The following is a 20502-nucleotide window of genomic DNA, read 5'->3' as shown; positions in this document are numbered from 1 at the left end:
TCAGAGAGAATCATCGCAATCAACCAAATAGAGAAAACCGGGGCAAATTTGAATCCAACTGGCTAGGTCCATAAGTCATCACTGCAATCTTCGGGTCTAGGGCATATCAGTTAGAAATTTCAGAAGGAGAACCACTGGCAGATCCGATCAACAACATGCATCTCAAAAAGTTCCATACATAAGCTGTGTAGAGCATCAGGCTCGTCAAATATTAGAAAATACCAAAAACATACAGAAAAAGTCCTGAAAAAAAAGTACAAAAAAATGAAAAAATCAAGCAAAATAGTAAAGAAAAATCATTCATCGAAATGGTGAAAACCACTTCAATGGCACCTGGGATAAGTATGGTGGTGAAAACCTGGCAAACAGGCGCCATTCATAAAGATTGTAGCTCCATTGTCATTCAGACTTGTTGCGATCACATCCATTGCATCCGCTCATACATCATATCTATCATGGCCTGTTATTGATCTGCAATCAAGGTTATTGCCTCATGTGTCCCACATTACTCTTTCACACCAACACCTAATTGGGGGCAACTTTGTTAACCTAATGATGAGAGTGGATTCTCCATGCTTGTGATTCACCGAGTTACTCAATCGAAAAACGTCCTGAAATAATCCCAAAAACATTCGTAAAGCCTTAAAAATCAACCAAAAACATTTGAAAAATATCCTGAAATAATCTAAAAACATTTGGAAAACGTCATAAAATCAACCAAAAACATTTGTAAAACATTCAAAAATCCAAAAACATCACAAAAACCAATCAAAAACATTGCAATAAATTGATTCTAGTTCACACAAACATTCGATTAGATGCGAAAACAAACTGAGCCTACAAATCAAATACTCAAACAAGACAAACTATCAATTAGTCTGCAAACGGTCAACTGCCTAGGCTAAACATCAAACAATTGTCTTAATAAGGATGCATCCTTCCTTACAACAAGACATGACAACACATCTTTTGGCAAGAAGATTGTTTGGTTGTTCGACTTTTGATAGTGATTTTGTCTTTTATTGATTTATACCATGTTCCTATGCTACTCCGGGATATCCACAAGCGATTAGAGTGGCCAAGATGGTTCATGGTATCTTTTCTTTGTTTTCTATCTGTGGATTGTTCCAATGAAGTTCTAGGACAAATACTAATGGTGTCTGTGGGAAGTTCACTAAGCTACGAGATCCTATGCAAAAATACAAAGTCATGGATCACTATGGCTTATACCTCGACCATCAATATGTGCACCAAAATGGAGGGGAATATTTCTTGTTTGTAATAAGTGTAACAATCAACCTTAGTTTCCAATATCTCGGTCAAGATCAGATCATATCCTACCATTGCATTTCATCCATCCATCAATCCATATCATTGCATATCTTTCATACATAGCTAACTCCCCCCTCACCCTCCCTATCCGGGTCATCATCAGGTCATCATCACCGCATAACCTGCATCATGTTTCATCTACTCAATCAAGCTGCGTAGCCCTCTGTCATCTAGGTCATCTTGTACACAACCACATGTTGTTGTGTCTGCCTTTTAAACCAACTATCAATTGATCAACCAATCAAACACAATCCGAACAGACAATTACATCAATTGTCTAAGTCTCAACGGGTAATTTGACTCAGATACCTTGACTTCAACGGACAATTACATCAATTGTCTAAGTCTCAATAGGTCACTTTGACTCAATTACTCAGACTTTATCCTGTCCAAGCGACCAACTGACATCAACTGTCACACTTTGACTAAAATTGGGGCAATTTAACCATTTGCTTCCGATTGAACCAACCCTATATTGATCAATTGCACAGCATCAATAAAAGGCATCATAGTACTACATTAGCACAGTATTTCCTGCATGAGCTAAGGGTACACATTGACTTATCATTCTCCTTTTACTCTCAAATTTCACTTTCATCCTATCGCCGCCTCCTTCCGCCTTGCGATGATGACCTTTAATGCACTATTGCGAATCCAAATATTCTCATCAGTCTGAGATTTTTCCCATCCATCTGAACTTACCTAGATGCATGCATAATCCAAGCACCTATCCACCATGTGTTAACCAAATCTAAGCAGAGATCCTCTTGACTAGCGTCTCTCCCGATCAGCTTAATCTATTTCCTATCATCAATCAGTCTTATCAATAGTGCCCATCGGGATGAATCCTTCCCATGACTGGTAGCTTATCCAAATCCATGTTCTACTCTTGGCAAGAGATTTTTGTTGACCACACGAGTCGTTTTCTTAAATGATCTTTTCCCTTTGATTTTATTTTGTGTCCTAGGACTATACCTCTTCATGGCTACCTTGATCATTTTATATCTTGGTATGTCTGGGTTGGTGTACATTGAGGCATAGTTTATGTGCTATGGTGTGTTTATGGTTTCTCTTGTACGATCCATCAAGTCTCACATTTACACCATCACGGGTGTTTGTGAACTTGTGTACATTGAGATAACCTATTGTCTATAAGTCTAGTCCACGCATCAGATATTCATTACATTCTGATTCCTATAATCAGTAATGTCGATAATCCTTTGCAAAATCAAACCTAGGATTGCTCTCTATATAATGCATAACAATCCCATCCTTTTCATCGCCTTCCATTCAACCAATCATTTCCTCTTTCATTCTATCCCCATTTCACCTCGAGGCTTTAGTTTATTCACCTTTCTTATCCCTCCCTTTTCCCTTTTATTCTAATCCATTTCAAGAGCACAATCGTGTTCTTAACCCGCATGTCCTCTCGAGGGGGCATATCACGGCTTCCTCGTCATCCTTCCTCAACTCACCAGTGACTGGGGCATCATGCTACTAGTCCCTATCTTTTTCTATCCACTAGATTTTATTCTTCTTTGACATATCATCACTTCTTGATGTTATATCAAAGAGGGGCAAATGTAGACACATAAAATTGACTAAATTAATATTTAATTAATTATGTCTTTATCGCATGATTAATTTAATTAATCATATTATCCTACCATTATCTTCTAATTAATTAAATTATATTTAATTAATATCACCTTTTCACTTCTTCCAAATATTGATTCCTACAAACCTATCATCTAATCCCCTCATTATCCTAATTAATCCAAAGCCTAACCGATGTTAGTATTTATTCAAATTAAAAATACTACACATCTATCCAAACCCACATGTGACTCCAGATGTGAATCACAAGTCACTTCACATGTCCACATCAGCTTTGACCAAGGGGTTCTCACACGTGTGAGGATGCTCTTCCCCATAGAGCCACCCTACTCTTTCCCCTTTTGGCCCATGTGTCATAAACTCTCTTCCACTAGCCCTTACACCTTTCCACAAGTGTTTCCACTTGTCACCTCTTTGTTTCTTCCAAGATTGCTCACACATGTGTGAGCACACATCCCCTTTCCCCCTAGGACCTTTGTTCCTCCCAAGGTGGGACCACATTGATCCTCATCCTCTCCCCTTTGTGACATTTGTCACAAGGCTAAACCTTTCAACCTAGGACCACATTCCCTTTCAATCTAAGCCCTTGATCCCCCTTTTAATCTTGACTATCCATTTCTAGGCTCCCAACTCTATAAATTGAAGCCTCTATCCATCAATCAAGGATCTACTTTTTATGCATCCTCATGCTGCCCTTTTATCCATAAATCATTGCAAACTTGTGTTGTCCTCTTGACATCATAAGCATCTCCAAATCATTACCCATATATCCTTACTTTGTTATGCAAGTGTGAGCAATCCACACTTAACCCCACTCAATCTCCCAATCTTCATTTGACAACCTCAAAGGAATGTGGTTCGTGGAGACGAGGAGGACAAGGAAGAGCTAATGGCATCGGGAGCGTCTTGAGAGAAGTCTTAATGTTTATTCGTTTTTATCTCTCATATGCTTCTATGTTTAATCTTTCTTGATATCGTTTTTAAGATGGTTTTGATTTATGTTAATCGCTAATCTTGACTAACCGTTTTATGGTGTTACAATGAGTATTGAATAACATTTCTTGATACTCAACATTATCCAGTTTCAGCAGTGATGATGATTTTCTAACTTTGATTAACTCTTCTAAAACTATCCTCTTGAATATCTCAATCATAGATGTAAAAATTGGCAAAAAATTGCTAAAATCACAATTAATCCAGAGTATTTTGGCCAGCCGATTTAATCGGTTGGAAAATCACCACCATTTTTTTGTTAAAAATCGCGACTTTTGGAGGTAAAAAATCATGATAAAATCGCAAATTAAATGGTAAAAATCGGGTTAAAAAAAGCGACATGCCCTAAAAAACACACGAGGGGAAATAAACGCGGGAAATATAAACGATGCAACCCTTTTGTTTTTTTCTTAATGCCCTCTGAAAATCAGTTCAAGATCTATTTCATCACAAGATGACATGTGTAGTAAAAATATAAACAGTGTTGGCATTGAAATATATTCATTACTCTTTTTTTGGCATAGAACAATTTCATTGCTTTGTTCGTATGCGAGGAAAAACATTTGAAAACAAGTTTAAAAAGTAAAAATGCTCAAAAACCCCCCAAAAATCATCATACATTTACATGTCACACGTTAGAAAATGTGAAAATGTTTCCTTTGTAGTGTTGACTATTTTCGATTGACATTGTATAAATGCTCTCTTGTTGTTTTGTATAGTAAGTAATGTTCACCTATCAAGAAAGGATTAAAAATAGAGTAGAGTGACCATATCGAAACATGGATTGATATAGAAGATTCATGTAGCGATATCATCCACTTCTGATATAAATTTAGTTTATGTGTGTTTTTTTAGAATATTTTAAGAAATTGTATATTTTCAAATGTTCGATAATTTTGTCGATTTATTGCCAATTTTTCCTCGATTTTTTGTCAATTCCCAATTTTGTTTTAAATTTTGGCCAAAAGATTTATTGTCGATTAAGAGTTTTTCATCTTTGGGACTCTCAATCATGGAAGGGTGCAAGATGTAGATGTTGACTTCCTCTTAGTTTTGGATCTTGATACTGCCTTGGGATGAACCCTTGATGTCGTAGCTGCTTCTTCACTCCTTTGAAACTCCTCCTTTGTGATGTTGTAGTGAGGATTCCTTGATTCTTTCATCTACATCTTTGAATGTGGGTATCATATTCTGGTATAAGTGAATGTTTCTTGTGTAGTCACCTTCTTGTGCTTGCCTATGAAGTGCTCTTGAGGATATCTTCCTTGTATCTTGACCTTGATGTTGAAATTTCCTCCGTAGGACGCTTGTTCCGATCTCCTTCCAACCTAGTCCTTTTGATTTCTTACTTCACCTCCTACAAAACAAACAAATGAGCATCCAACACACATGATATATGCCTTCTATATAATCTTCTAATTTGATATAATCTCTCATTTTGTGTGATTTTGCAGGTTTGATAAGAGCACTTAGAGAGAAGGTCACTCCTAAGGATAGGAAATGGAAGTTGGAGCAATGAGGACTAAGTTTGCTCATAATGAGGGGCAAAGGAAGTTTAGCATCATTTCACCACCTCTCTACCAATTGATTTCTTCACTTGTTCATGCCATGCAAGGTGAAACATAGGAAAGCCCAAGATTTGTGTCAAAGATCATTAACTCCCCCCTTTAAAATGCAATGGAGGGAAGTTCGCTCCTTCCAGGGAGCAAAGGAGATTTTTGGGTACTTAGAGAAATTTTTGCTCTCCATTCATCAAATCATCTCTCCATATGCACGTGTTGTCAAATTTCTCCCACCAAATATCTTGAAGGTGATTTTTCTCTGAGATTGGAGCAATAGTAGTGAATTTCGCTCCCAATGAGGAGCAATGGAAGGATATTTTGCTCCAATCAAGGAGCAAAGGAAGTTATTACAACTTGGATTCCTAGCTCAATATCATTCACTTTCCTTCATTTCCCTGACTCAAACCCTTAGTCTTTAGCCATCCATACATGAAAACATGACAAATTGACTTCAAAGAAGGCCGTAGGAGGAATTTCGCTCCAAAATCATGGCAATGGAAGTGTTTTTCGCTCCCACTGAGGAGCAAAGGAATTAGATTTCGCTCCAATCAGGGAGCAAAGGAAATAATCTCAGACAACCAAATTTTGACTTTCTTCACTTCAAATGCATCAAATCAACCTAGGAGAAGGCCTTATAGGCAATTTCGCTCCTGCTGAGGAGCAAAGGAACACACATTTGTGTTGCCGGGAATAATCATTATGTTATGTTGTTATATTATGTTTATGTTGTCGTCGGTAATAATGAGTTATGGCGGTCAGTTAGTTAGCCGACGGGTAGGTAGTTGGAGTCGCGACGGTTGTGTCATACCCCTTCGGGTATTATATATTGTGTACCTTTTCTTCGAAAGGATCATGTTAGTTGTGTCAGATGTAATGTTATAAGCACTTATTGTACATGGACTGTGGAATTAATACAGAGGCTGGTTATTTAATATATTTCCATTATGTTCTGTGCATTTACGTTCTGCATTTAACCGTTTACCTGAGAGGGCAAACATTTGGCGCCGCTGCCTAGACGAACTCGGGAACGGAAGACACGGATGGCGCACAGACACAATGGGCCTACCCATTGGTGAAGTAAACCCAGAGGCCGACGACGCGCGGACAGAACTTTATACAGGAGAAGACACGGCAACGCGAGAATTTTCAATTTTGCTTCAGGTAGCCATTCAGACATACGCTCGACGAGAAGCGGCGGAGGCAAAAATCCCACCAAGTGCCATGTGGACAGCGTTGGAGGTTAGCCCGACAGTAAACCGGTTGATGAACCACCTCCCCCGGTTGCTTGCACAGGCATCGCTAGCGCAACAGGCCCGCCTGGAGGAGATTGCCCAGGAAGAGCGACGACAACAAATCTTGCAACACTACGAAGAGAACAGCCGACGGGAAACGGAACGAGATGGCGCCAGGCTAGGAGGAAATTGAACCTTGTAATAATCTCGACACACGGCTGATATAAATTGTGGCCGAAAGGCAAAATAAAAATAAAAATAATAAAAGTTTTTTTGTGTACATGGCGTGTGTTTGCTGTGTATGGAAGTGACTTATGCCCAATAGACTAAATAAGGACAAAAATAAAAAGATACAGAGTGACGAATGGGAAGTGGCACAAACCGCATTGAATCTCAGACAACAGATAGAACGAAGGCGTAGGCTAAGGCAGCTTGCCGAGGGACGACCAGCCGAGGGGTTGCCCGAAGGGAACCCAGGAGGTGTCACGGAGGTTGCGGAGGCAGAAATAGACAGAGAGAACTACACTGTCTACACTGTTGTAGGGCTGCCAAAAGGAGTCACGGAGGGTGCCGAAGGAGAACTCTACAGTTCGCCAGAATACCACCGTAGGGTAAGAAGCCGCGAAGAGTTGGTGGAACAAACAAGGCGAAGTCTAAACCTGATCGACGCTACCAGAGACTTGCTAAAGAATTTGTCCATTTCAGAGGACAACCGGAGGGAGACACCGGAAGGTGACGGTACGATCGAAGGTGCCGAGGGAGCACAAGGGTACCGTATGGGAGGCAATTTGGTTGGTTCGGTGTCAGCAACTTTTTCCGGAGGACCCACGAGTGGAGGTTTAGTTGTAGGAGGCGGAGGATCGCCAGGTACAAGCACATAAGGAATTAGAGGAGCGAGACCCAGCGGAGGGATGGCGAGTAAACAAAAATTGCCAAAGTTCACAAGGGAGGGCAAGGAAGACCCCTTACGGCACTGCCGTACATGTGAAACCATTTGGTCCGCCAACGGAGTAACAGACCAGGATGACTGGGTACAGCAGTTCCCAGCCACGTTACGAGGAGTTGCCATAGATTGGTACTCCGATGTGGACAAGCAAAAAGTGGCCACGTGGGCCAATCTACAGAAGGAATTCACGGGGGAGTTTCAGTTGCTTCGTGATGACAATGAAATTGTAACGGAGATATACAGTACCAAACAAGGTACCAGGGAGACAGTACGGGCATACAGTCGGAGGCTGAAAGAACTCTTGGGTAAAATGGAAAGCCAACCCGCAGATGGATTGAAGAAACGATGGTTCGTTTAAGGGTTGAAGTCCTCCCTACGGAGGAAGATGAAAATTGTACCCTCGACGTCATATGACGACGCTTATAATAGGGCGATGGACCTGGAGAGTGAACACAAAACATCAAAGAAGAAGAAAAGTAATAAATCCTCATCCGAGGACGATGACTCTTCACGAGAAAGCAACAGGGACGACGAGGCTGGCAAACGGGTGCAAGCGCTCCACAAAGACATGGAGCGAATGAGAAAGGAATTCAAAATAATGAGAAGCACTGGTCGGAACGAAGGGGACATATGGTGCACTGAGTGCAAAGAGGAAGGGCACACAAACGGTACTTGCCAAAAGAAGGCATTCTGCGAAATTTGCCAAGTGATGGGACACTCCACCAAGGAGTGCCCATACAACATGAAAACCCGAGGTACGCAAATGAACCAGGTGTTGTTCATGGAGCAGGCCACAACATCTGCACCAGCGGGTACCGACCAACATACTAACACAATGGCATCATCTGGAGGATACCGGGACAACAGATGCAGCGGCAGAAGGAATAGCAACAATAACAATAACGGAAGCCGTATCCAGTATGACACTAAGGGCTGGCCAATTATCCAATGTAGGGCTTGTAATCAGTGGGGGCACTTCGCCCATGATTGCACGAAGGAAGCCACCCCTCAGCACCTCTGCCGTTGGTGTGGGCCAGGCGACCATGAGGACGCAAATTGCCCGCAGGCAGGGGTTAATCTCCTCAACATTGAGAAGGCTGAGAAGACTGGTGAGAAAGAAGTACTGGCGATCACCCATACCCAGACGAAAAAAGCCACTTATCCCGACCCCCGTACGGAGAAGGAGAGATTACGGGAGGCAAAGGCCAATATTGAACGTGAGATGACGACCGAACGACGGGACAACGAGGTGGCGAGTACATCATCCCGTACGAAAGCGGAAAATAACATCATTGGGCAAATCTTGCAGATGGAGGTGCCGATAAAGCTAAAAGACCTTCTAGACTCTATGCCACAATTGAGGACTGCCATCCTCACCAATGTGCAAAGCACCACAGCGTCGAGTGCACCACAGGTATGGGTTCCCGCCACCGCATCGTCGAGTGTACCACAGGTACGGGTTCCCGCCACCGCATCGTCGAGTGCACCACAGGTAGGGGTTCCCGCCACCGCTTCGAAGAGTACACCATAGGTGGAGGTTTCCGTCAGCCCTTCGATTGACCCGATGTTACTAGCCTTGAGCAGTGGTAGACACCCAGCTGTGGTAGAAATGGGTATCCGTGGGACCATTCTGAAGGACACCATTGTGGACGGGGGATCTGGGGTGAATGCACTACCAGAAGAAACATGGAAGCGGCTGGGGAAGCCCACCCTATGGCCACCCACATTCAACCTGGTGGGAGCGGACCAACATGGCATTAAGCCACTCGGCCTGTTGATGGCCCAGCAAGTGACAATTGGTACGCAACCATTCTTGTTAGATTTCGTGGTTATTCCCTTGAAGAAGAAAGGCTATGACGCCATCCTGGGGAGAGCGTGGTTGATCAACGCGAGGGTAAACCACAACTGGAAGAAAAATACACTTTCCATGGAGAAGGGAGGGCGGAAATATACCATTGACCTACACACCCAAGATGTTGGCAAAGAGCTCGCCTCTTCCGACTCGGACTCAGAGGACTCTAATAAAAGGGAAGGGGGTCCCGATGAAAGCAAGGGCAAGAACGCGATGGAGCCGAACAGTGAAGGGGTGCTCGAATTGGAGGGATATTCTGAAGATGAGGTATGCTCACTTAACGGGCTCTTCCACTGGCAAATGGAGGATTACAAAATGTTCCAAAGCTACAGGCTTGAAGTAGAGGAACCAGAGCAACCAACAGAGGTGTACCTGCCGGAATACAGAGAATATTGGAAGGGAGACGCCCCAAACCCTGGCGACGTAAATAATCCGAAGAGTGTTGGCAACGATTGGAACCCTGTATGGAAGACCGCAATCTTCAAAATCTTTATTATTCTTCTTGTTCTTATGTACGGGAAGGAGATCGTGGTCCCTGTAGAATTTGTGGTTCCAGGTCTTCCTATGGCCATTGAAAATAGACTTGCCACCAACGGGTACAAATTGAAACCCTACCACGCGAAGCGCGCAGGGGACCCGAGAGGATGGAAGGGGACCTAAGAGGCCGGGCAGGCGACTCGAGAGGCACGGGACAAAAGCAGGAGACTTTTGGGCGAGGAAAACCGAGAAGGATGAAGAGCAATCCCAGAGACAGGGGACTCGAGCCGAAGACTCTCTAGACAACTTTTTAAAAAAAAAAAAAAAATATTGTGAAAAAACACCACCGTATGGGGCCGTACGGCAGATGACCGTACGGTTGGAAGAAAAAATTTGAAAAAAATCGCACGGTCGTATGACAGCAACCATATGGTAAAAAAAAAAAAAGGGGAAAATGGCCACCGTACGGTGGGACCAAGGTGGCACCACCGTGCGGTGGACGGTGGCACCACCATGCGGTGGAATCACCGACGGTGACACCACCGTGCGGTGGGAGCCACCGAAGGTTGTTGCCGCGACATGAATCAACCGCACACCCAGCATAAACCCCCGCACAGCCGCACACAAAGCGCAGCCACTCCGTCGTCATGGTCCGCCGTACGGTGGAGGGGTGTAGGCCGCACGGGAAGGTGGTTGCACGATTGGGAAGGTGGCCGCACGATCGGAGGTGCCAATGCTGTTGTTGACCGTACAGGGAGGCTGTATGGCCGGGTGCCATCGGGACATTATAGTGCCTAAAAAAAAAAAAAAAACGACGACGATGGATTGAAAAATGATTCGATGACATTTGGAGCCTAGACACTGAAAATATTGGAGTGTAGAAGAAGGGTTTTGACATCATAAAATATCACAAAAATGATGCGCGCCATGGACTTTCGTGGGGTTCTGAAGGTTGTAAATTGGTGTTGGCGCTGCCCCTCGGAGGACCCCGCGAGGGGCGCTACCCCTCGACCCCGCGAGGGGCGCAGCCACTCGACCCCGCGAGGGGCGCAGCCCCTCGACCCCACTGGGGGCGTTGCCCCTAGACCCCCAGTTTATTTTGAGCTACAGAAGACCACGGGAAGTGTTGTGGTTGTCCGTACTATGAGAAAGAAGCTTGCAGCTAAGCATTGGCGGGGAAGCCATAAGTCGTAGAGGGAGACGGATTTGGAGGTTGCGAACAAACAGAGTTTGAGGGAAGGCATTGCAGGTCCGCGCAGTTGTATGACACCAGGGAGTTATTCAGTTCAGTTTTAGCCTTTGGGGAGTGTGATGGAGGATTTGAGGTGTCTCCTAGCATTTGTGCCAGCGGATTGTGGCCACCTCCAGGCAGGATAGGTACGCTTTGAGGAACTCGGAGTATGTCACGGCTGGACGTGAGGTTGCGTTGGTGGATGCACAGAGGGCTCGGGAGGAGCTGACCACCAGGTTGGAGGCAATAGTCACGTGAGACTTAGTTCAGCGTACCCAGGAGTTGGATGCCGGGAGAGCAGCACAGGTGGCTATCGAGGATAAATTGGCTAAGGAGATAGTATCAATTGAGTAGCAGTTGGTGGAAGCTGAGACTGAAAAACGTGTTTTGCAGACAAGTTTGGGTTAAGCACAAGAGGACTGTGATGGCAAAGGAAGCAATATTGGTGAATTCCGCACTTGAGCATCGGATGGTAGCAGAAAAGGGTTTTCAGGCGAGGACGCAGCAAGTGTATAAGATCGGGGCCCGACTAGCGTCAGTAGTTTCTGCCGTTCATCTCTCTTTTGTATTAAGTCGTTGGAGTCGACTTCTTTTCTTTGGGGGGATGATGTTGCCGGGAATAATCATTATGTTATGTTGTTATATTATGTTTATGTTGTCGTCGGTAATAATGAGTTACGGCGGTCAGTTAGTTAGCTGACGGGTAGGTAGTTGGAGTCGCGACGATTGTGTCGTACCCCTTCGGGTATTATATATTGTGTACCTTTTCTTCGAAAGGATCATGTTAGTCGTGTCAGATGTAATGTTATAAGCACTTATTGTACATGGACTGTGGAATTAATACAGAGGCTGGTTATTTAATATATTTCCATTATGTTCTGTGCATTTACGTTCTGCATTTAACCGTTTACTCGAGAGGGCAAACAATTTGCTTCTAGCAAGGAACAATAGAACAAAATTTCGCTTCCAATGAGGAGCAAGGAAGTAGGCCTCAAACTCATCTCTTAGCTAGATTTAATCAATTCCTTGCCTTTGCACCAACTTAGACCTTGTAATTTTGCCTTCCTAGCGTGTAGATGTGTCCAATTAGCCTAAAAAAAAGCTCTAGACAGAATTTCACTCCTATCTAAGGGCAAACGAAGTGAAATTCGCTCCCACTGAGGAGCAATGGAAGTGAATTTCGCTCCTAAGGTGGAGCAATGGAAATGACTCCAAGTTGAGGTTTGACTCGCTCCTTATTCATCAATATTCATTCTTGACAACTCAAATGCATTAGATCACGGTCGTTCAAGGTTCTAGAGGTAAATTTGCTCTCAACCAAGGGCAAAGGAAGTGACTTTCACTCCTGTCAGAGAGCAATGGAAGTGTTTTTTGCTCCAAAAAGGGAGCAAAGGAAATCACCAAAAGACATCACTCGAATGTTAGAGAAAAGGAAATGCTCCCTAAAAGACATCGCTAAAATTCATGAGCAATGGAAGTGTTCAAGATGCTCATTGCTAAAAATCATGAGCAATGGAAGTGCTCTCAAAATGCATCGCTCAAATCTTGGAGCAAAGGAAGTAAGTCAAATGCACATCACTCAAAATGTGAGGCAAAGGAAGTCCTCCCTAAAATGCAACCCCCCTTCATTCCTTGGTTACAATCATGATAAACTTTACTTCCTTTATGATCAAAATGATGTTTGAAGCCTCAAAACTCATTTCTGCCAAATTCACTCAAGAAATCCACATCATTCCCAACTAAGGGCAATGGAAGAGGATTTCGCTCTCAAAGGAGAGAAATAGAAGTTGCTTCCACCCTTGACCTAATTCAAGGTTATTGATCATTCAATACACTCTTTGAGCAAATTGAGACACTGCAAGATGATTAGAGGTAATTTTAGATGACTTGGGGCGCTTGGAGAGGGATTTCGTTCCTAATAAGGAGCAATAGAAGCAAAATTTGCTCCAATTAGGGAGCAATGGAAATTTTGGCATACTTAGTCAATTTTTGCTTTCAGGCCTCACATCTCACTGTAACATATATAAGTCACCCAGATGATAAAGGAAACACCTGCATTGTCGATTAAGTTTGATCTTGAAGGGTTCCTCCATCAATACCTCTTTCTCTTTATGCTCAATTTTGAATTCTCTTCTTCAGCATCTTGCCATTGTAGGTCTTGACCAATCGTGTTCACGACCGCTCACTCATCTCATAACACGTCATTTCACACCTCACAAAAGGGATATACACCTGACTCCTAGCTTCTTGACCAACTATACCTCTCCAATGCAAAGGTTAATAGCCAAGACTCTAACCACTACCTCAGGAAGCAGAAAAAAAGTGGGGGTCCCCATTTGCAATGGGGTGATGTGTGAATACCTCACAATAGATAGTACCTTAGGGATGACCTGTCAATGCAAGGAAAGATCAATAGGGATTGCTTTATAGTTAAGGGCTCTACATCAAGATAGGCCATGTGAAAGGAACAAGTACAACAAGGAGGTAATCCTGATCAAGGGCATCATGCACAAGAAGATTAAGCATAGACATCATGAAATCAGGATCAAACATCATCAAGGAGAGAACAAGGCGAATTCCCAAAAATGAAGATGAAGTGCATCACCAAGAGGAGGATTTCCAAATGTCAACAAGTGAAGCGTGATCAATGAATGGAGATAGTTTCAAAAGAGTTAATCAAAACTTAAGACTTGATCACCAAGATGATACAATTTGGGAATATGACCCATCGTCAACTAGAAATATTGAGTATCAGGAGATATTTCTCAAGATGGAAGACTTCTTTGTGATGATCTACAAGAGGTGTAAGATGATGTGGCACCTATTCATCATCAACTAATTAGGAGATGCCACATCGACAAGTCCAAGTTCAATGAACCTAACTCATCCTATGAAAAAGATACCTACTTATGTGACATGTGGCACAAAGTTCAACATACCTAACCTCATTTCTTATTGGTCCACATTAAGGATGGACATGTCTCCTAAGCAATGTAATTTTAGCATTGGTCGAAGAGGAGTTACTTATAACTATCCCTAATTAGGGTTTCATCATGTAATATTGATCATTGATTCCAAGTGAATTCGGGCAATTCATTGTATTTGAGACCTCTATATAAGGCTTAACTTTCTCATTTGTAATGGTTTAATACTTAATATAGTTAATATCTCAGTAATAGTTGAGAGATTAAGAGTTAAAAGTAGAGTAGGAGGAGAAGAAGAGATTGTTGGCAAGACTTTTTTGAAATAAATACTTGATTTCATTGAAGATATGGTGGATCGTTGTATGAGTTTCTACATGTTGCATGGTTTGTACTTCTCATACTTAAACTTGTTTATATGGAGTTGATTAGATGAATGGAAGAACTTATAGTTGATTAATGGTGAAGCCTAATGTTCAAACCATTTGTAATTTGTTCATTGCAAGTTGTCGTGTATGGTTAGATTGAACTCAATTCAAAGCTTTACTTCAATTTCTTTATGCTCATTGTTCATGATGTTGGTGTGCATAAGTGACATGAAAATCATTCACTTATCCTTATGAGATTGCACCATCTTTGTGAAGTTGTTTCCTCATGGCGAAGAAAAGCTTGGCTTGTTTTCATCAAGTGAACAATCATTTCTTACATCCTTAGGTTTAGATTAGATCATAGATGGACTACTCACCGAGTACTCAGTGGGTAGTAAAAAACTCACGAGTTTTTTGGCCTAGCGAGTAAACTTGCCATTTACTCACTAGAAAAACACGGCGAGTCGGTGTCAAAAACTCGTCCACACAGATATAAAAGGGTGGGGGTGTCAAAAAGAAGGTTTTAATTTCATTTTAGTGTTCTCTTTTGTTTCTCAAGAGGAAAAACACCCTCCCAAGCCTCTCCAATGTGATTTGCATCAATTTTAGTTGATTAGAAGCGGATTTGAAGTGGTTTTCAAAGCAAAATCAGATTCCTAGGCAGGTTTTTTCTGATTTTTTTTCTATGTTTTTTTAAAACATTTTATTTCTTTTTTGTTGCATCTAGCTTAATAGAAAATAAACAATGGCCTTTCATAAGTAGTCTAAATTGATTTAGAGTCCAATGAACAAGATTTAACATCATTTTTTGACAATTTTTACTGATGTTTTCACTATTTTTTCAAGGATCTCTACTTTTCCAAAAATTTCAAACCCTAACACCTTTTTTATTTCAACTTTCAATGATGTCTAAAATTATTTAAACTAATTCAGTTTGTTTGCAAATTTTTTTATTAAAATATTAACTTTGTGTTTTCACTTTGTATGTGTAGGTTAACCATTAATTTATAATGGAAAATAGAGAAGGTTTTTGGAAGATTTATAATGTAGGCTTTTTGAAAGATTTATATTCAGACTTAGTATTAGATGTTTACGGAGGTAATTTCTCAAATTCTACTATGGTCTTTACTATCTCAAGGGTGAATTCCAATCAAAATATGTCATTATTTTGATTTTCCATTACACCCTTAATTTGTCAATATATGTCAAATTCTACTATGGTCTTTACAATCTACCTAGGTAATTTCTCAATAAGCCTGTTCATTCAAGTAGACTGGATGTTGATATTTGTTTCACTATACTATGTTTCACTATACTACAAAGCAAGGAAATGAGTGGGAGTGAACAAACCACTCAACCTCTCAATAAGGAAATAACCAACTAGACCAAGACATGATGAAGGATCTTCTGACTTTAATCATTTTTGCATCAATAGTAATGGAATGACATAGAGTAAGTATTCCCTTTACTATTCCGAAACAAAAAAACATCATGCCAATTGGCATTATCAGTTGGGTATAGGATTCTCCAGTTTATTATCACCAAAAAGATGCTTCCTGAACTATATTCTAGATAAAATCATCAGCTCTATGCAATTCACCTGACCAGCACTTATCTCCCTTAACTTCTCTTTGACTCATTCTATGACAAGGAAGCCCTTCTATTTCATAAAGTTTAGGAGAACCAATTAGTAAATACTAGAGTCCAAAAGGAGGTAGTTGACACTTGACTAAAGCTAGATATCATTTACAATGCTTATTCCATATTATAAAGGCCATTAATGGGCCCTATGTCTTTGATGTTGGAATGTTATCAAGATGCATATTTCAGTATTTTCCAAATTTGATTAAGGGAAGAGCCTCGCTTGACTAAAGCTAGATATCATAAACAATGCGTATTCCATATTCTACAGGGCATTAATGGCCCCTATGTCATTCATGTCAGAATGTTATGAAGATGCATATTTAAGTATTTTCCAAATTTGATTAAAGGAAGAGCCTCCAGTATAGTGTAAATCATAGTTGGTAATGAAGCTTAAGAGGTATACAAATGCCAAATGGTGGAAAAGAATCCCTATGATGGATCTTCGCTTCTATATATTTAGCGATGTGAACATGTGTTCATGCATGCTTTGTTAATCAGACTCTCGATAAAATGATTGTATAAATTGTAGTGCACAGTTAAATATTATTCTATATAGCTTTTTGTCTTAAAAATAGTGCAGGTTAACAAAGTAACCTATGGAGATTAATACCATTGCAACTTGCGCAATTTTACAGTGACAATAGGAGGGCCACTTTCAACCAGTGATGACAGTATGGATGAAATAAATATTGCTGTGCAGGATCTTGTTCCCCTTTGTTTACACATTAGCATCTGCAGCTCAAACATAACTAGGTGCCTCAAAAAAAACAAAAAAAAACAGAAAGGATCAAATAAGAAATTTCAATTAGATTGACAACAAATTTAATTTTAGAAAATCAATTGTATTTTAAGAAAATACAATTTCCTTGCTCATATGCTTAATAAAATGTAAATTTTATGTTGCATTCTATGCTAAAATGAAAAACTTCTTGCACAATTCTAAAAAAGGGAATTATGAAAGAATTACATACTCGAACATGCCATCTTTTGTCATCAGAATCATTTAAGGCTTCTGATTTTGATGAAGGAAGAGCATAAGCAGTTAATCCAAATGTTGCACTAACAGGTTTGTGGTCACTGCACACAGACAGTAGTCAATTCAGAGAAAGGGAAAAACATTCAATAAATTTTACATTGATGGATTTGTTTCATGCATATATGCATGTCTCACACATCTCATTAAGCATACACATATGATTAGCATTTCTTTTCTAGTATATATGCACAGATGAATGAAATTATTCTGGATGCATTAGGCAGAAAACATCCAGCAATTATTGCCTCCAACAATCAGTAGATGCCATCCACCTTCCAATATATATACAGTGCCTGCTAATAAATTTATTGCTGGTAAAGCACTCTCTTAAAGGAAATTAAGCATATACCCATTCAATAAAAAAGATCAAGATATATTTCATTCATAGTTGATATACAAATCCAACTATACATAAGTAATAGCAATGCTTCTTAAACATTCAATATCTCACCACAACGAGTGATATTTAATAGGAACACATGTATCACCTTCATCATCTTTGAAGCATGGCAACCATACAGCATGCAATATTATGTACTGTGAATGGGCAAAGACTTGGAAAGGTAATATATAATATTTTTTACCCACATAGAATCAACTGCAAAAGGATTTTAGAGGTCAATACATCTGAGCAGATATGCTCGCAATCTCTGTTTGATTTCTTTTAGATGTCATGCAATATCTAAAGTGTACAAGCTATTTGGAAAAGCTAATATGTATCATTATGGAATAAGAGACCAATTAAACTATTAAAAAAAAGCCAATGTTGAAATGTTAGATTGGAGAACTACAAAAGCACATTTTATGAAGCATCTTCTAGTGTGAATTTATGACTCATTCAATACATGATTTGAAGAGCTCAATTAATGCTCATAGTTTATGTTGAAAATGTATCCTCTACTATAGGCACTGTCATTATATCAATAATATTTGGTATCAATTTGAGCAAACAACGTCCAATGAACTTCCAAATGAGAAGAATTAAAAACCCCTTTTGTAAGTTTTGGAAATGGATAAAGCAATAGAGTATTCTTTATTTAATGCAAGGGCCTTAAATAAAAGTTCATACAAGAGTGAAACTTCTATCAATGGCATTGAGACCAAAACCTTCAGGATCAAAGCTAAAAGATTTGAAAAATATCCAAACAAAAAATATCTTTGTCTAGTAGTCTAGACATGCTGAATAGTGTGCAATTGTTGTCACATGCATACAAAACACTTTTATAATTTTATTGTAGTCAGCTATATTGTCATTAAAGCTCATTATTTTCAATAATTAGAATCTGAGCCCATTGTGATAGCATAACTACTTGTTATGCTGATTGGACATATCCCCAGTCAAGTCATACTATGTGCTTGTTTACCATGTTGGCCTACAGTTTGAGTTCTCTAGTTTTATCTTTCTGTAGATAGGGGAAACCCCTCTCAAAGCAATCGTGAATCTATCTTATTATATATCAATCCTGATTTAAGGGTACATCTCTTTCCCACTTTGAACACTCGATCCTTTTTGGCATGCAGTTGCCCCCACCCTATCACGAGTATCAGTGTTTAGAATTTCCTTCTTTAATTATATTACACATGTATTACCTAGCTTCATTTATCCCTGGCTCAAGTGTTGATGGTATTATTGTGTACTAATTAAAAATACTTCAAGATGAATTCAACAAAAAAATTCTACTTATTTAATAATCATTCATTACAAAGTACTAAACTGTACAGCAACATGAACAAATTTTAATGTAAGATTAAATTGAAGCTATCATTTAGCCAAGGCATCACATCCCTTAAGTTACAAAGAAATACTTAAGCAGAACATCCGATATGACCTTGTTACAATTTGTGGTGAATATGTATAAGATAGAAGGTCTGTGTGGCATCCCTGCAGTGTCCGCCAAAGAACACGATCACACCATGCTGGCATTCGCTTCTGATCATACATTTGTATGGAATCCCTTTGCATCTTTGTCAAACAAAGGAATGAGAATTCAATATATGGTTTTTTCAGATAGTATAGTTAAATCTTTTGATCACTAACCATACAAGAAGAATAAGCAAAGATAACAATTCATTGTCCTTGACATATGAATTAATATCATTTATTTTTCAAACCTTAATGGAAAACCAAAATCCCTTAATGCTTGAAAAAAGTACTGTGCGGATCAGGATGCATGGCTAAACCATTTATCTGTTATGTATGCTTACCTTATAAGTTGGGGGGAACTGGATAACTCCCTCCTTGAAGCCATGGAGAACTCTTGATGATGCCTTTTCCCTTCGCAGCTAATGGCATGCCAACATTTTAAAGATTTTGCTACTGCATTTAGATTTATTTCTCATCACAAAAACATATAAATAGGAATTTGTGCCAAGGCTACAAAATATTGTTACAGTTACAGTACCTCATCATACTGAAGCAACTCTCTATATCCTCCATCAAGGATCTGCTTGACCGTTTTGCTCCAAAATCTTCTTCTGAACAAATAGTGATAAAGGATATATGTAGGATTATATGCATTGAAACAACCAGTAATCTTTGTAGAACCATGGGAACATTTTAAACCAAGCATTATAATGCTAGTTATTACTGCTAACATACTGTGGTGTCAATGGCTTTTCTTCATGCTTCCCAAAGTCAAGTCGATAATTCAAATCTCCAATCCAGAAGACATGGTGAAACTGATTCAAGATGTCCATGCTTTGCAATCCTATTTGCAGCTGCCCAGCTATATCTGTTAACAAATATAAACCAATTTTCTTTCACACTTTATTAAGATATAATCAATCAAAAAAGAGAAAAATACTAGAATGCAAAAATGTTTCTTTTATATAGAAATACTTCTATTACTGTGTGTTAAGCAAAAAACATACAAGAGTTTGTGAGATATTTATCAGAAACGTGTTTATCTTAAAATATTATTTCACTAACTTCTGTGTAACATGTTGAAGTTACACAGAGAATTTGGGTTGGTTGGAGTCTCAAATTAAAGATGCCTTACACAAAGAGCATCAAGGGATTCCCTTCTTCTGATGTACTTTAGCAATGATTTTCCTCCATCCTAGATCTGTTGGGTTTTAATTATTTTGTGGTTTGTGTACAAATACTATCATAGTCAAGAATGGTTCTCTTGTATTTTGTCATCATTTCTCAGGTATCCAAGAGGGACAATTCATAACACTAACCTTGAAGATGACGATGCCATCTAGCATTAGTGAGTCTCAAGAAAAACTTGCAAATCTATAGGTATTAAGATCGGCTGCATTTGATGTTAATTTTTAGATCAGACAGAT

General features: G+C 39.9%; 1 protein-coding gene across 2 annotated transcripts in view; it reads right to left on the bottom strand.

The window, feature by feature from the left end:
- Window positions 1-20502, bottom strand: part of LOC131072442 (uncharacterized) — a 162797-nt gene that overhangs the window by 72225 nt on the left and 70070 nt on the right. For both annotated transcript variants that reach the window (XM_058008607.2, XM_058008608.2), the window contains 5 exons: window positions 19811-19943; window positions 19614-19686; window positions 19417-19494; window positions 19041-19174; window positions 17147-17252 (listed from right to left, as the gene is read on the bottom strand). In XM_058008607.2, coding sequence (XP_057864590.2) covers window positions 17147-17252; window positions 19041-19174; window positions 19417-19494; window positions 19614-19686; window positions 19811-19943 — 524 coding nt within the window. The remainder of the gene's footprint in view (window positions 1-17146; window positions 17253-19040; window positions 19175-19416; window positions 19495-19613; window positions 19687-19810; window positions 19944-20502) is intronic.

This window comes from Cryptomeria japonica, chromosome 8 (assembly GCF_030272615.1).
Source record: "Cryptomeria japonica chromosome 8, Sugi_1.0, whole genome shotgun sequence".
In the NCBI taxonomy this organism is placed as follows: domain Eukaryota; kingdom Viridiplantae; phylum Streptophyta; class Pinopsida; order Cupressales; family Cupressaceae; genus Cryptomeria; species Cryptomeria japonica.
Note: the sequence above shows the minus strand (reverse complement) of the source record. Positions and strands in the feature narration are given on the sequence as shown.